Source organism: Pyrgilauda ruficollis, unplaced genomic scaffold (genome assembly GCF_017590135.1).
Source record: "Pyrgilauda ruficollis isolate IOZ18807 unplaced genomic scaffold, ASM1759013v1 scaffold257, whole genome shotgun sequence".
Taxonomy (NCBI): Eukaryota; Metazoa; Chordata; class Aves; order Passeriformes; family Passeridae; genus Pyrgilauda; species Pyrgilauda ruficollis.
In genome coordinates this window covers 176,745-193,716 of record NW_024523900.1, presented here as the reverse complement: position 1 = coordinate 193,716, position 16,972 = coordinate 176,745, and the positions used below count along the sequence as shown (strand labels likewise).

At 39.6% G+C, this 16,972-nt stretch overlaps 2 protein-coding genes across 25 annotated transcripts in view; one reads left to right on the top strand and one right to left on the bottom strand.

Moving 5' to 3' along the window:
* The window catches only part of PPIP5K2 (diphosphoinositol pentakisphosphate kinase 2), a 49,222-nt gene extending 48,603 nt beyond the window's left edge, over positions 1 to 619 (bottom strand). For 15 of the 19 annotated variants that reach the window (XR_005955430.1, XR_005955433.1, XR_005955428.1 and 12 more), the window contains exon 1: positions 192 to 322. The gene's annotated coding sequence lies outside the window, so the exon portion shown is untranslated. Of the gene's footprint in view, positions 1 to 191; positions 336 to 463 lie in introns of those variants that run through there. The other 4 variants (XM_041471111.1, XM_041471110.1, XM_041471120.1 and 1 more) reach the window with 4 other exon arrangements.
* GIN1 (gypsy retrotransposon integrase 1) lies at positions 486 to 11,098 on the top strand. 6 transcript variants are annotated; one of them, XM_041471129.1, is made up of 9 exons: positions 569 to 704; positions 2,737 to 2,781; positions 4,160 to 4,305; positions 5,258 to 5,391; positions 6,481 to 6,786; positions 7,488 to 7,676; positions 7,772 to 7,939; positions 8,386 to 8,674; positions 10,426 to 11,098. In XM_041471129.1, exons 3-9 carry the CDS (start codon positions 4,167 to 4,169, stop codon positions 10,722 to 10,724), a joined length of 1,524 nt encoding a protein of 507 aa, XP_041327063.1. In that variant the 5' UTR covers positions 569 to 704; positions 2,737 to 2,781; positions 4,160 to 4,166; the 3' UTR covers positions 10,725 to 11,098. The 6 variants fall into 6 exon arrangements, with proteins under 6 accessions (XP_041327064.1, XP_041327063.1, XP_041327061.1 ...); XM_041471127.1 differs by having other exon boundaries at positions 5,198 to 5,391; XM_041471128.1 differs by lacking the exon at positions 2,737 to 2,781 and having other exon boundaries at positions 570 to 704; positions 5,198 to 5,391.
* Positions 11,099 to 16,972: the final 5,874 nt, after the last annotated feature.

Below are 16,972 nucleotides of genomic sequence, written 5' to 3'. Positions count from 1 at the left end.
CATTATGATTACAGTCAGCCTTCTCCCTTGCTCCAGCTTATTTTACACTGAATTTATCATCAGTTTTTCGGGATGTTAACAGAGTGCTCCAAACGCAGAGCTTCAAGAAGTGCTCTATCACTTCCCTCCCCATTCCCATTTAGGCACACACCGCCTTTCACCCCGTGTTCATCTGTGCCAAAACGCTTCACCTGACACTGATAGCACCGCACACCGCAACCTCACACACCGGGTATGCGGCACCGCCGCTGCTTCAGAAAACACTGTCCGAGAGCAGAACAACCCAGAGACAAAGCGCTGACCGTGCACATGGACCGTGCCCGCCGCAGCAGCCTTGGGCGTGCCCGAGGAACCGGAGGCGGAACGCACGGGGCCCTGCCCGCCGCACCGCCTGCGCTGCCCGCCCACTGCGACACCGCTTCTCACGGGAACTCCCGATCGCCTCAGTCACCGCGCTGCCTACCTGCGTCCCGGCCAGGCCAGGAATGGGAAGGAAGGAGGGAACGGCCACCTCACCTGCTCGCGGCGGCCCCGCAATCACCCCAGGAGGCGGTGCCGCCACTGTCCCGCCCCCTCCTCTCCCTCTCGCCACTTCCGGGGGCGCCACAAAAGTCTCGGGCGCCGCTGGGGCCGTAGCTGTGGTTGGTCTGACCAGGAAACTGTGGCACCCGCGACAGGCCTTTCCGGTACCTCTGCAGGAGCAGGTGCGTGCCCGCGGCACGGCGGATGTTCACGGGTGTGCCCACCGGGCCGAGAGAGTGGCGGGGGGCGGGGGGGCGGTGGCGGGAAGCAAAAAGTTCGCGTTGGCCTCGCCTCGTGCATGCGCGGGGTGCGGGGCCCAGGGGACGGTTACTCGCGACCGCCGCTCCCGGCATACCCTGCGCGGGCGCGTTGCACTCTGGGATGTGTAGTGCTGTGGGCGGGAGGGAGGATGCGGAGGCGCCTTTCCGAGAGGAATCTATGGAATTCTGGATGGCGGCTGACTCTACCGCGGGCGGCGAGATGCGACTTCGCGTGCCTACCCACTCAGCCTCATAGGCGCCCTTCCCAGCCCTCTGTCGCACTTGCAAAATCAGGGAGGAATGTAGGCGAGTCGGTCAGTCTGATTTACGCATTTTTGGAAGCACCTGGGTTAGAAAAGCGGTGTTTTGAAGCTGTGTACTGGAGACAGCCTGTAATAGGAACAGGAGGGAGACTTCTTACATGAACATATGAACATAACATACATGATACGACAAGGAGGTATGCATTCAAAGAAAGAGCTCAAGTTTAGACCGGATATTAGGAAAAAAAATCTTTACTGAGAGGATGGTGAGGTACTAGAGCAGGTTGTCCAGAAAAGCTGTGTCTGTCCCATTCCTTGAAGTGTTCGAACCCAAGTGGTTTTGGGACTCTGAGGAAGCTCATCTAGTGGAAGGTTGTGCTGCCTGAACCCGGTAGCAGTTTGGAAGTTGATTATCTTTAAAGTCCATCCCAACCCAAACCATTCTGTGACCGTGATTCACATCTCCACAGGCAATTCCTGTTTGTTGTAGGAACAGCAGTCAGAAGTAGAGGAATTTTTCAAAAGCTGGACTAAAAGAATAGTTTTGCAGTTAGGATTGTGTTTGTCTGTAGGAGAAAATGGGCATTAAAGGATGAAATAGCTTAGTTTTAGCAGATGTGACTGTTTTGGCTAAGCCACTAAAGCTAAAAGACCACTGGTTGTATGGAAGTTTCATTTGCCTTGCTAAAATACTTTCTAGTGTATACTTTGTGAGCTTCTAAGGTACTAAAAATGGATAGCTGATTTTATGTCTTTGATTTTTAGACTACCAGATGTGTGTTGAGACATAGCATATGAATTAACTGAATAAATAAGAAAAACAGAAGATTTTATGAATTGTTCTTTTCAGGACTGTTTTATTTGGCATTTTTTAGAAGTAGGACAAAGAACGTCAGTTAGGTAGTGGGGGAAAAGATTAGTAGGGGCACAAGAAATTAAATATCCAGGAAGGAAGCTCATATCAGGCAGCAGTCCAGCAGACTTAAGTACTTAACAGTTTGCTGGATCAGGATCCTTCTAAATTAATGTATGTAGGTGCTACATAGCACATTCTTTCTTCATTGGTTTACCTAAGCTCTTAAAAATGCTTATAATAGAAACTGCCATTGCAGAAATGTGGATAGCATGTCTACTTAGCAGAAGTGTATGCTGTGGTCCTGCTTAGAAGTATTTTGTTGCTGTGAATTAAAATGAATTAAATCTTCATTTTATTAAAATGGGCAGTTTTGGGCTCCATGGAGAATATATGCTGCTTCAGGCAAGTTTCAAAAGTACTGGAAGAATAAAGAGTGTTCTGTAAGATCTTTTCTTCCCATGTATGAAAGTCTGTGTCAAGCCAAAAAAATCCATCATCTCTGTGGTCAAGTGACAGGTCATACTGGGCTAGTTTTGACTTCAGGTAACTTAAGTGTAGGACTGGCCTTGAATGTGTGCCCCTGGCAGATGGGATATTTTAATTGCCCTTCACCAATGTCCTTTTACTAGTTAATTGACTTCTTTTAAATAACAGAAACATGAATGTACTTAATGGCAACCTCACCTGCTTTTGTGCTGTTAGTTATCCAGTTTACCAGCTCGGTGCTTGGTTTAGTATGTGTCAGATGTAAATTTACAGGAAACTGATGTGTCAGAACAGTTCTGTGTTCTGGCTCCTCTCCTTCCCTGTTCTGAAACACCATCTTTCTTCACAGGTGAGATCGTGGTGTTGGGAAGTACATCAGTGTTAGTTCTCTCAGGTATGAAAATTTTGCTTTAAAACACTAATGCTCTATGATAAGAGACTTGGCTTGTTTTGAAAACCAGCTCTAGTCCGGTTTTCAAAACCAGAATAATGAAGTGAGGCAAAAGTCTTGTCACGTTTTGAACGGGAAGTTCCTGTCATGCATTTGCCATTGCTAACAGCAGTGCTTAGCTCAGGGTGCAGGTTCCAAAAATAACATACAGCATTTTATTTTCTGGGAGGAAAGGATAAAGTGAAAGCAGGCATAATCACTCTTAAGAGGTCTTTACCTCCTTCATACCACCAGCATAGTAAAGGTAACTCAGAAGCTATAAATTGAAAAATAGACATCTTGTCCTACACATTTTGTTTTCAAATAGCATAATCACATAATGAGATGATGTGCATTCCAAAGTGACTGGATACTGTCACTTCCTTATAATTATAAGCCACTGAGCACATATGGCAGACAAACTATTTACTCTTTTTAGCAGGCTACATAATGTCTCAGTCTGGCACTGGAACAATGGCAGGATAAGTAATAAATTTACTTAATGCTGTGGATAACCAGTATTCACTATAAAATTATGACATGGCAGACCCCAAGTTTGGTCCGGCTCCTGTAGACATTGATGGGAGCAGGAATAAATTACTGCCTTGTCTATGCTGCTGGAAAAGATTTGGAAAAAAAGCAAACCACTCAAATGATTTAGAGCCTGCATCAATAATTCTGCCTGTGAATATTTAAATTTTTATTATTACATAATTTTTTGATGCTATTTTCTAAACCTAAACAGGTTCTGATCAGTGGCCCATTTTACTAATGACATTATTGCTTTTTAATGTTATCAGGGAAGTCAGCTTGTTTCAAAGAATGAATTGTTACCTTGTATGCAGAGTCTGGTTTGAAATTTCAGAATCTAATTGTGTGATTAATTAGTGAAAAAATAAATTTCCATTAGTTTCTCTCAGGGAAGTTGTTTTTTTTTCCTATTTGCCTATGTAGATTTTTCTCAACTAAGTTGGATCTTTGGACTATCTCAAGCATAACCGAATTTAAGAGGTATCCAAGAATGAGAAGAACAATTTCTTTCTCTCTGATACCATTCCCTTTCCCTGTTAAATGAGTGCGGTAGAACCCTCCATTGTGTGGAAATTTTAAAATATAGTTTGACAAAACCAGCTCTGCTTAGAACAAAATTAGTGTTTCAAGCAGTGCTCCTTGTTGCTAAAGTTGATGGTGGATGTGTATAGTGGATGGTGTAACCTCTTCTTAGAGGCTACCTGACCAGGATGCTTCTGAGCTACAAATCAGTAGCTCAGTAAAATCAGTAAAAACTTGACAATGTGCTTCTCTGACAATTTATCTGATAAATTCTGTCCATTTTGTTCAGATTGGCAATGGTTCGTAGTGGAAAAAGTGGTGGGCTTCACCTGAAGCAGATTGCATACTACAAGCGAACAGGGGAATATCATCCCACAACATTATCAAGTGAAAGAAGTGGAATCAGGAGAGCTGCCAAAAAATTTGTTTTCAAGGGTAAAACTTTTTTCTCAAGTTATGCTAAAAATAGACATTAATATGAAGATTTGCTAATATGAAAAAAAATGAGTTCTTGCTCTGCAGCATTCTGTGATTTTAATAAGCATTCTCCATGAGGGAAATGCTCTGCAAATCCCTGGTTAATATATAACAGGATGTTTGTAGCAATAGAAGCTCAGTCTGCTTTAGTCCATTCCAGGACAGGTTTATTTATCTATATTAAAGCCAAACCTCATTTTATATCTTTTTTATACTGTAGAAATATGTAGTCACTGCAATCCATAATTGAAAGGATTACAGAAAGGGAAATAGATCTGCAGCTAGAGACAAGGAATGCTCCATCCAGTCTGGAGGATGGCTGGCAGAAGTACAAGGACAATTTTGCCATCAGTCACCTGAGAGCCTGCAGGCCCTTCCCGACTTTATTGCAGCCCTGGGAGATATATGAGCCTCTATGAGCCATTGCAGTCTGCAGTACTGTCTCAATCCCATCAAAACTGCCAGTGTTGTGTTGAGAGAAGGCAGGGAGGAGTTAAATCTTTGACTATCAGTGTCAGATTTCTGGCAGGCACCCAACAGCTTCACAAACAACAGTTTCAACACTCCTACCTCCCCTTTCCAACCCCAGTGTTAGTCTGGGTTTCATTCAGATTTCCTGTGGGAATGCTGTTTGCATTCTGACTTGCACTTGTATTCATTGTGTCCAGATAACAAGCATGGCTGAACTAATGGCTCTTTGGAGGACGTAATTGAAATGTTTGTAAGCAACAAGCTATGATTACAAAATTGAACTTATTGCAATAAAATCTATTCTGAGTCATGCTCAATAGTTTAGTAAACTAAACAGAAGTCAAAGCACTTGCTTATAATTTGCTGGTACTTCTTTCAGAAAACAAGTTGTTCTATGTTGGAAAAGACAGAAAACAAATGCGCCTGGTAATTGTTTCAGATGAAGAGAAGAAAAAGGTCCTCGAGAAATGCCACAAAAATGCTGCAGGCACTCATCATGGTATATCAAGGACACTGACTTTAGTGGAGTCTAATTACTACTGGACCTCTGTAACAAATGATGTCAAGCAGTGGGTATGGCTTCATAACTACAGGATACTTTATATAGTCTGTTACAAATATTTGGTAATCCTATGAACTCTGGTACAGCAAATGCCCAGGCTGTTTCGCAAGGAGGAAATGTAAGCTTGCAGTCACACTCCAGCTGGTCATCTTGGCAATGCATGGTGTTTCGTTTTACTCTTTTACTACTTTTTACTCTTTTACTACTGGCTTGCACACCACTATGGTGTGGTGGGGAGCCATAACCTCTTTTGGTAGGCAGGGCACATCCAGTCCCTGAGAGAGATTTCTTGTGCAAGTGCTCTCACATATCTTTGTTAGGATGCAATGTGCCATCACAAGGATGTCTGACCAGAGTAGCTGCTAGCTAAGAATATGAAAATGGTGTCTCTGCTTTACAATAAGCTGTGTTCAGGAAATAGTTAAACATGTCAAAGCTTCGGAAAATTCCTTCTCCTCCACCCAAAGATACAGGGGTAGGAACCCCTAGCAGAATTTGATCATTCAGGAAACCATGTAAATAGTTTAAGGCCAAATTAGTGTTCCTGTTGTCGTGCTGCACCATGTGAATACTTTGAGTCCATGTAAAACTGTTACAGGAAGTGAAAAAGAGTCATTCCTTTCAACTTAGATTGGACAAAGGTGCTCTGTCCTGTAGATTAAGTTGTGCATGGAAGATAATATATACTTCCAGTGTTTTTCAGCCACAGCATACATAGATGAGCCAAAAGGGGAATGATTAGGACTTCCTTTCAATCCCAGTTGCTTCCTACTTCCTTTATTATTTACAGATGATAGTGGATTTTAAAATTTGTACTGTGGACTCAAAAGAGCACAGTGTTTTCAGAATGGAGAGAATTCAGCTTTGAGTTCTTTTACATGTCCCTCTTCTGGCCTTCAGTATTGTTTGGTTTTATTTTGGTTTTATGCTGTTTCTGAAAAATCTAAGGGTAAAAAATTGTAAGAAAAGTGACAAATTTGTTTTGCATTGCCTGGTTTGACCTGATTTACAGAGAAATAGTGGAGATGTATGATTCTGATGGTTGTCATCACCTCACTGTCACTTTTCATTGATAACACCTTCCCTGATGTCTTCTCTAGGTGCATGCTTGCCAGCATTGCCAGGTGGCAAAGAACATAACCACCAGAGTGCCCAAAATACACCCTATCAAAGCAGAGGACCCGTGGACAGCAGTCACTATAGAGCTAATGGGACCTTTCAGTATTACCAACAGAAGTCACAAATACATCATAATTATGACAGATTTGTTTACAAGATGGACTGTTATCTTACCACTGCATGACACTTCAGCGGCTGAAATTGCAAAGGCAATCATAAATGTGTTTTTCTTATATGGGCCACCTCAAAAGATGCCTATTGATCAGGGGAAGGAGCTTGTTTGTCAGGTAATTATTTACATAGCTGGTTAATCACTTTTTTGTTGTTGTTTTTTCCCCTCAAGAAAAATACATTTTCCCTTAGAATTGAATGTTAGATTTTTTTTTTTTCAGAAAGACTTCAGTATTTTTTTTCTTTAATTGAAAAAGTAAAGGCATTTGCACAATTCAAAAAAAAAGTCAAACCAATTATTTGCAATTGTAATGCTATGCAATGTTTCCTAGGACTTTATTCTTTGTAAAAAGAGCAAAGTAAAATATTTCCTGGCAGTCATAGTGCAAGTTTTGTCACTCATTTGAATTGGCATAAATTTGTACACTGCATTCTGATGTATGTCATTCTTCCATATTGCCCAGTATAGCAATAGCTAAGGGAATTTTTGAAGTTGGCTTATAGTTACTATGAAGGACTTACCACACTTTGTTCCTGTAAGAGATGATGAAGTCATCAGATTGTGACATGGAAGTAATGACAGATCGAGTTGAGTGGCAAAAATGTGGTTAGGAACCATCAATCACTGGCTCCTAAGCCCTACTTAATGGTTTAGCTCTCGCTCACAGTTGTGGTGTGTTCTGTGCCAATATGTATGGAAGATTTTCCCAGTCACCATCATATCATCCAAAGGGGTGGAAATCTGAGGTTTTTTTTACTTGAAATGGGATACAGAACAGGAGAAATGTTCACTAATTGTGTTCTTCTTATTTTGAAGATAAATGAAGAACTGTTTGCACTGTTTGGAATGAAGCAAATTGTATTGTCTTGTCCTCAGACACATGATGTAAATGAAACAATGTCCAAGACAATCAAAACTTTCCTTAACAAGTATTGCATAGACCATCCAAATAATTGGGATGAACATTTATCTGCTATAGCCTATGCTTTCAATTTGAGAAATTTGGTATGTAAAGATTCTTCTTCTTTTGACTGAAGTCCTCCAAAATGTCAGCAAAGATGTACGCTAAATTTGCTTGCTTTTGGTCCCCATGTAAATAGGAGCCAGATCAAAACACCCCGTATTTCCAAATGTTCAACCGTAACCCACGTGTTGTTGAGCCCATGAATATACGTGTGAAAGGAGAATACAGTAGTTTTGCCAAAGTATTTGAAGCAACTAAAAAACTCAGTCAAGCACTGGAAGAAGACAAAACCTCAGATTACCAGGTAAATGTTATGTATTGAAATTTTACTAGTAAGAAGACTGAAGATAAAGATGAAAAGGTCTGAGGCATAAAGTATAACTAACCTTTTAAAATAATGTGGGGATTTTAGTGGTGGTTTTTAGTTTGTTTTTCTTCCCCCATGATCCCTTAATTTCAGTGTAACACATTTGTATTTGGAGGGAGTAACCTTAAAAGAGACCTATTGTCAGAAGTTTACTCTGTCTGACTTAGAGGGCAGAATAGAGAAGTTGAAAACTGTTGCCTATGGAGTAGTGATTTATGAAGATAAAAGCAATTTCTTAATCACTTTTCAGTCCCACATAATTACAAACTACACACATCTAAAACCACTCAATGTCCTGCTTAAGCACTTTTACTCAATGCTACAAAATTGCATTATTACTTTTGGGATAAAAAAAAAAGTAATTTACATTTATCTTTCTGTAGGCAGATAAAAAAACTTCAGATGAACAAAAAATCAGAACCAAAATCACAGTTAAAAGGAAGTCAAAACTATTAAATACCCTTCAACTTAAAGTTGGTCATGAAGTCCTCAGGCAAAGAAAAAACTGGTGGAAAGATGGTCGTTTCCAGTCGGAATGGATTGGTCCTTGTATCATAGATTACATCACAGAAAATGGCTGTGCAATATTAAGAGATTCCACAGGTTCAAGGCTGAAAAGACCCATCAAGATGTCTCACCTCAAGCCATATTTAAGAGGGTCCAGTGAAAAAGGTGTATATAATTGTTTTTAAGTTTGTGGTTTTATGTATGTAAAAAGACTTGGGTTTTTGTTTTGTTTTCTTAACTTCTCTGTTGTGGTGTTAGGTTATTAAAATGAAAAAGTATCATTCACTAACCAGTGGGAGTTATATTAGCACACACAATAGTGTAATAGCTAAGTAAGGAGAATAGTGAGTGATGTCAAACTATGCAGAGCATGGAGCAGAGCTCATGAATAATGTTCAAAGTCTTTTTAAAAATAGCCTCTATTAAAGTTGCTTCTAATCACTGGCTTGGATCGATTTGTGCTGGCTGACAGAAGTATAAGAACATGCTAGAAGTATAAGGAGGTTGACCTATATTCAAGGAGCATTTTCTGGCTCTCTTGGTGTAGGCAGGATTCACATTAATTTTGCTTGTGCAACGGAAACTTTTTTTTTTTTTGTTTACAACATTGGAGTGTCTTCTAAAGCCTTAAAATAGAAAGACTACATCAGGGAACTGATTTTGGAATAGTTTATTTTAAATTGTCCTATTAAATAAGTCAGCGTTTCTCTTACAAGAGTAAATAGAATTGTCATGCTCTGTGGTAGGATGGCTGGAAATTTCCAAAGATCTGCATAACCAGCTTCTGCTTTTGGTCTTACATATTCATCATGCCCTTTCGCAAATCAAACAGTGGCAGCTGTTTCTTTTCTGCTCATGCTGTCTTTGAGTCACCAGAGGCATTTTCAAAAAAATAAAATACTTGGTATACAGAAGACTTCTGTCACAGAACAAGCTGCTTTGTACTTCAGAGTTCTTGAAGAGCAGAACAATTCCCACACTATTGGCACATGTGGTCAAACTTTGGTTCTTGTAAATAGATAAACTATATTGAGATGGTAATTTCTTCCATCACCTCTTAAAGCTGAGAGATTTGCAAAGCTGAAACTAATTCTGGAATTTCATGTAACAAGCTGAAATATTTATGTCAGTCATCAGTTATGGATTTTGTAACTAAGATACTGATTTCATGGCATGTCATGAGGCCTCTACTTTTTTTGGATGACCACTCTGTGCCTTCTGGTTCCTCATTAAATTGCTGATGCATGAGGAGGAAGTGACATGCATATCAAGCATGTAGATAATGAATAAAATCTATTACAATAACTTTTAGTAAATTGTGTCACTGTATAAAAAGCTGAAAGTAGTGGTCTCTGTAGTATTAGAGCCTAATTTGTTTACTGCTGAGTATTGCAGAAGCAGTGTGTAAACATACAATTCCCTTTTTCAGGAAGTAACAGTCTTCGTCTTGGCTGGGATAGATTTTGGTGTTTTGTTTTTTTTTTTAAACTTACCTACTTTACTTACTTTTAAAACTTTCTATGGTTTAAGGAAGCCTGTTGTGTGTTGAACTAAGATTTTCCATCAAGAGCATGAAGAAACCACATTTATTCATGTGCATGTACAAAATGAAAGAATATCCATGTCTATTTATTCAAGCATGAGCTCAGTAGGTGACTAAGATAGACATCAAGCTAATCATTGACTTAGCTAGGAAAAGCTCTAAATGTGGATAATCCCAGAGATTATTTTGTGGATGTAACGAGATGACAAACATTTGTTCCTCAGTGAAATTGGGAAATTCACATAATCAGTTTACTGTCACTCAAGCATTCATCTCGTCTTTTGGAAATTGTTTTGAAAATTAAGTTAGCACCTCACTAACATTTCAAGTATGGCTTCATAGATCTGAACTAATGGCTACTTTCCTTTTACAGGCAACCATTACATTCTACAAGGTGCAGTAGTTTTTGACCATGACTATATTGGCTTGTCTGAAAGATCTAATAATTCAAGCCAAGCAGACTCTGTTGCTGAAAAAGAAATAAATACCTACAAAAAAGATATCATGTCTGCTGTACAGATTCCACCTGCAGCCTTCAAAGACCAAGAATCAGCAGATGGTAAATATGGGTCTGAGCTGAGAGAAGATCATTACATTGAACCAAATACTGCAAAGACAGAGCAATGGCCTTCACCTTGTTGGACCCTTCAGACAAAGACAGAGGATACTTAAGCATAGTCTTCTATCACATTTCATTGCCATGCAGTTTGGAACTACTGTGGCAAACTGAAAAAAAAATTAATAGCTCCAACTTACTTAGCCCAGTCCATTTTACTCCTTTATGAATCTAAGAGTGCTTCAGGTATCTAATTTGTCTGGGTGTTGAGAAAAAGCACTAGTAAAAGCAAATATTCTGATCATGCATTTAAATTCCAGATTTTTTTTTGTAGAATGGCGATGTGGCCATGCCTTACTGTTATCCTCTCAGGACACAATGCATAATTTCACTGTAATGACCTTTTCCATTTAATCCTTGGATGATTTATTCCTAATGTGCACTGTGAGATGAATTAAACCTAAGCAAGTTGGTGTAAATTTTCCCTCCACTACAGAGAAGCTCATGTCTTCCTTTTCCTGTTATATAACAGTTCTCTATTCATTCTGGGAAGCTGCAGCATCTGACTTGTACAACTTTTAATTTCTAGTCTAATCCATTTAAGATCTCACAAAACAATAAAACTGCCAAAATCAAATACATGTAGTGTTCTATGTATGAAACAATGAGAGCTTCAGCTGTTCAATGCTCATCAAAAGTCTACTAGTGTAGGCAGTTTTAATATTTCAGGCATGTGAAAAAATCTTAGAAGCATTTAATATTAATATGTGCTTTTTCCACAAACATCTGGTTTCTCCATTACAGTTATCTTATCACTGAGCCTGTGCATGTTGGGAGATTTTCCATGGGTAGTGGGCTATGAAAGGTGAAGCAGTGGTATTAACTTATTCTCTGATTTCCTTGAGTAAGCTGTTACTGGTCTGGACTTCCTACTGAGAAGACTGTTTCTCAAAGTCAGCAGCACAGGAATTTTTTCATGTAGAAAACTGAGAGTGGAAGTCAGGTTTTTTTGTTGTGGTTTTGGTTTTGTTTGGTTTTTGGTTTTTTGTAGGGGATTGACATGAAGAAAACTAGCAGAAAACTGAGTTGAGGAATTCAGCAACTTGTGGATGATGCTGTGGAAGATTTGCTTATCTTGCTCTCTGAATTTGTGTGCTCCCTCTCATTTCTGCTCCTGAATGTCATGTGACTTCTAACACAGGTGGAGGAAAGTACTATTTATTAGGAGTTTTCAGTTAATTTTAGACAATTAGATGTGGTTATCAAGGCTGATTAGGTACCTACCTCCTACAGAAATTTACATGTACAATACACTATGTCTTTAATATCATGGGATGCATCTGTGTGAGAAAAGCACCCAGCACCATGACAGAATCCTATCTTAAACTTCAAATGAAGAATAATTAATACTCAAACTATTTTGTGTCTTCTGAAAATGCAGTCCTACAGATACAGTTTTTCTCCACCAAGATTTCAGAGAGTCTTTCTGAGTACATTGTGTGTATGCACACATGGAATAAATATTTATTTTATATCTCATCCTTTTGAAGAAAATATTACTGTTAGGGATAAGACTGGAGAGTAAGGCATTGTTTGTAAGACTCATTTCTGCTTTAGGAGCTGCAAAATAGAACCAGCCTCTCTTCTTTTTTTCTTACTTCATATGATCAGTTCCTGAATTGTGCACAGTACAGCAGAGCTGTTTTCTGCAGTGGCTCTGGGGTAACGCAAGTGCTGTAGAGTTGTTAGAGCTGCACTGAAAAGAAAGAAAATGCTGCAGTGAGAGAGTAATGGGGAAAACACTGAAGCATTTAACATACTGTGTACATTTAACATATTGCTGATCGCTCAGGCTTCCTGGTAGTTTTGATCTATTGTATTACCAAGCAGGCAGTAGTGACTTACCAGTGCACTGAAATGTGGCCTTCTGTGGATGGGGGAGATTAATTAAAATAAAATTCAAACTATTGACATGAAGAACATCACTGGAAAATGGAAAAGAAACACTGTTTGACCAAAACTGACACAAGGAAGCAAGATTTAGCAGTGTTTTCAAGAAATGGGTACTATACTCTTTTGCACCAATTAGAAGACCTGCTGGCTTGCTGTTTATATCTTGGTAACAAAACTACGTAGACATTTTGAATGAAAAGCAGCACACCAAAAGCTTTATTTTGAAGAAGAAGGCTCTTCCAAATAGAAGTAACCAGACAGTAAATTGAATTTTAAAGCATTTGATTTTGGAGCAGTTAATCCTGAGACATGCATTCCCTGGTCAGTTCTCCTTTCAGCCTGTGTGTAGATGAAGGGATCTGCAGCAAGCTTGCTGCACTGGTAGCAGAAGCAGCTGTGCCAGTAAACAATAACTGTTGTAGGAAATACAGCATGTCCCCACTGCTAGGCAGTGCTGCCCTGTTACAGACTGCTAGTGCAGTGATGAGCAGATCACTTGGATACACGTTTCAATAATTCTGTATTACTACATACTACTTATTACTCACATTGGTGAGCACTTTTTTGGGCGCTGGAGAAGCATCTCAAAACTCATCAGCAGAACTGGAGCATTCAGAGCTGCAGCTGGTGGCAAGAATTGGTGCCTTGAATATGTAAAGTGTTATCCAAGTTAAGTGGGTTAAAAAGGAATAAATCAGGTTTCATGAATTCAGTACCTAAAATTAGTTGATTATTCTTGGCAATTGATGCCTTTAATTTCCTTATGCGTCACTTCACCCTTCTGTACAGAGTAACACCATATCAGATTCCAGACAAACTGCAAAAAATACTCATTACTCTTCACAAAGCTGGTAGACATAGTGATAAAAGCCCCAACAGAAAAGCCCTTAAGAAAAATATTTCTGTTTTGTGCAGCAGTTCAGTGATATGCAGTATATAATACCTGTGCTTCCCCACCAGATTGATTCTGAGTCTTTACATAATCAGAAACATCATTCACCACTCCCATAGAAAAAAGACCAAGAAGAAGGAAAGCAGAGCACATAGTTATAGTGTCATACCGGCAAGTAATTTTTTTAGTGTATTAGCTTTCGTGTGTTCGTCTCCAGCGAGAGACGTTCCGGATTTGTCGGAAGGTGGCAGCCTGTATCCGCGGAGCCACCGCCCACGCGGTGCTTAGGGCGCGCAGGTACTGCTGCCTGCCCTGCCCTTCCGAGGGTTTCTTTCCGAAAGCACGTTCGCAGCAGAATTTTCGGTAATTTTAACATCGATAATTACGGGAACATGAGTACATTTCTGAGAGCAACATGACCCGCATTGTGTGAAGGATGCGTGACTGACCTGTCATGTGAGCCGGAGTACAAAAATACTCTACTTATGCTTTGAGTGGTTTTATACCACAGCTACCAACTGTGGTAAACTTTCAGTACAGCTTTACACCTCCCAAGCACCTCTACACGTTACACCTAAGTTGCTGTGAGCAGGATCTCCCATGCAAGTGCCTGGAATAACGCCATGCTTCCACTTCCTTATGTGTGGCACAGTGTGCGTGACCCGAGAGCCGACCCAAGGAAACATGGCAGAATTGTGGAATTCAGTGTTTTTTCCTGAAAGCAATTTTCTCTTGGGCAGCTGTTTTAGGATATGTCATGGCTGAACGAAGCAATAACAGAGGGGAGAGGGTACTCAGAGCAATGAGGATTGCAGTGGCCAGGGCAGGGTTCTGCCATAAAACCCTAAATAACACGTAGCACCAAATTTAGCCACTTTGGCAGTTGCCTAATCTCCATTCTGAAAAAAAAAAAAAAAAAAAATCCTCAATTCTAATTAAAAAGAGTAGAAAAATTAGGTTTCTCATATGTCCTAGAAGAATAAGAAGTATAGTTTGTAATAATTTCCCTAGTTTGCTGAACTGTTACCACTGACTATTTTCTAGGAAAAAAGAAAAAAATTACTGCATCTTCAAACCAGTGCTTTGGCACAGTGCCCTACAAGAGTACTGCCCATACATCATCTGTATATTTTCTAAAAGCTATACAGTGAAATCAGACAGAGCTTCACTCACAGGATGTCATGCTTCACATGCAACCCATTAATAAGAAATATGAGTGGAATGGAGATGAAGAAACAGTAAAATAAACTGCCTTCATGACCTGTAATATTTAGAAAAAATCTAGTGCAGCCTCCAGATTGACTACCACACAGTCTCTCTCCAAAATATGTGTCTAACAATGCCAGCTGAATGTTCTTTTAGGATTTTTAGCCACCATGTCCAGAAACAGCAAGAAGTTTGCAGGTTTTTCTTGGATAATAGATATCACTAGAGATCTTAAATTCTCCTCTACACTGTCAGCTCCCCTCTTTTTTTTCTGCCAGTAATGCTTAGCTATACAGACAAATCTAATTTTTTCCCCATTACTGGAGAAGAGCCTAAAGAGCAGTTACAGTGCAAATTCTACTAACAAATTTTGATATTTCACATAAAAAATAAAAATATTTTCACATTTAAGAATTAAAAAAACCCAACAGGTAAAGGCAAATCAGGGGTGCTAAAACTGTAGGGTTCACTAGCATCTGTTTTAGATAGAATATACAGTGGCTTAATTTCAGCTCTTATTTTTAATTTACTTGAATATTTGATTCTGTTTTTGCATTTTTTTACTGGACAAAACAAGATTCCACACAAACTGTGAACTATATAATGACATAGTCTTTAAAATTTTAAAGGATTTCCTAATGTGCAATTAAGTAATTAAATAATAAAGTTGCTCTTGAATTGCTCAGCAGTGATAGTCCCCACAGCTTTTACTGCTAATACATACAAAGTCTTTCAAACAAGTTTTCACATGTGTATTTGAATGGCAACCTAAAAATCACCAAGCCCCTTCTCTGTAGCATGACACATGCTTAATCCTAATCCACTGTATTGTGACAGCCATTACTGACCTAATACTCTGTAAACCTTAAATAAATCTAGCTTTGGCAAGGAAGGAGCTTTTGCAATTCACCACAATGATCTATAAACCCTCATTAACTCTACAGTGCACTGCTTGATTAGAAATCTACTTAATCAAGATGCTTCCCAAGGAACCAATTTACACCTAATGATACTTGGTGGCAAGGACAGCTGCGTAATAGAGCAGTTAATTTCAGTTAATTGGGACACCTTCAGGTGATGTGGGTGGCAACCTGTGTGTTACAGGTCAGTGCATCCTCCTCATGGCATCTTGCTGTTGCCCCAGTCTGCCCTCACTTACCGCAGGTTCACAAAAGGTACCCAAAATTACCTGACACCACCTGCCAGTGGATCACAACTACCTTCCCATAACCCTGTAAGACTTCCGATGGGTCAGACTATTTAAAACAGGGAGATGCTTAATACTACAGAAAGGCGCTTAGCTACTTGGTCAGTCTATTTTTAATGAAAATATTCAGCCCCTACAATAGCCAAGATTCTTCCTTCTTAAAAAGGCTTAAGAAAAGATTAATCAACAACACATGGAAAGTGTTACCACATCTTGTAAATCTTAAAAATGTGCAATTATATGTTCTTCATTAAAGCATAATCTTACCTGGAGCATCTACTGAAAACTAATTTAAACATGCTCTCTAAAGTTTAGACTGAGTAAGCAGATTTCAACTATTAATACAATAAGTAATATTAGCACACAGAACCTGTTAGGATGGAGGATGGTCTTACTAAAATGGCTTATTAAAATGATAACTGATTCAGAAAGCTTGTATCTTCCTTTTTATATTAATTTTTCTATTGCAGTTTGGAGTCTATGGTACATTGTTTCCATAAGATACAGCTTTAATAAGAGACAAAGAACATTCAGTGCCTTCAAGCAGGTTCAGATGTTCCAACTCTGCCATTGCACCTGTACAAAATTAGAAGCATGAAATCTGAGGTGCTGAAATTTGATTGGTGCTGGAAAGTAGTTGGTGGCCTGTTGGTGCAGTTATTAAAAATGACAGAATAGCTTGTATTGAAAGTGACCTTAAAGATCATCTAATCCAACCCCTCTGCCATGGGCATGGACACTTCCTGCTGGACCAGGTTGCTCAGAGCCCCATCCAGCCTGGTCTTGAACACTTCCAGGGATGAGGCATCTACAGCTTCTCTGGGCAACCTGCGTCATCATGCTCAGAATAAAGAATTTCTCTCTAATATCCAATCTAAATCTCCCTCTCTCAGTTTAAAACCATTGCCTCCTTGTCCTATCACTAGGTAAAAAGGTTCTGTCTTTCTTATAAACCCACTTGAAACACTCAAAGGCTAAAATGAGATCTCTGGGGAGCCTTCTCTTGTCCAGACTGAAAAACTCCAAGAGAGTTCTTCAGCCCTCTGACTATCCTTGTGACCCTCTCTGGACCCAACTCCAACAGGTCCACATCCTCCTTATTCTGG

What these genes read in the sequence shown, in the direction of transcription:
- GIN1 (XM_041471127.1), top strand. Translation starts at nt 4,167, where the DNA reads ATGGTTCGTAGTGGAAAAAGTGGTGGGCTTCACCTGAAGCAGATTGCA. An exon ending in CAAATGATGTCAAGCAGTGG is followed by an intron (nt 5,392 to 6,480) that starts GTATGGCTTCAT and finishes TGTCTTCTCTAG; the next exon opens with GTGCATGCTTGCCAGCATTG. An exon ending in GGAAGGAGCTTGTTTGTCAG is followed by an intron (nt 6,787 to 7,487) that starts GTAATTATTTAC and finishes CTTATTTTGAAG; the next exon opens with ATAAATGAAGAACTGTTTGC.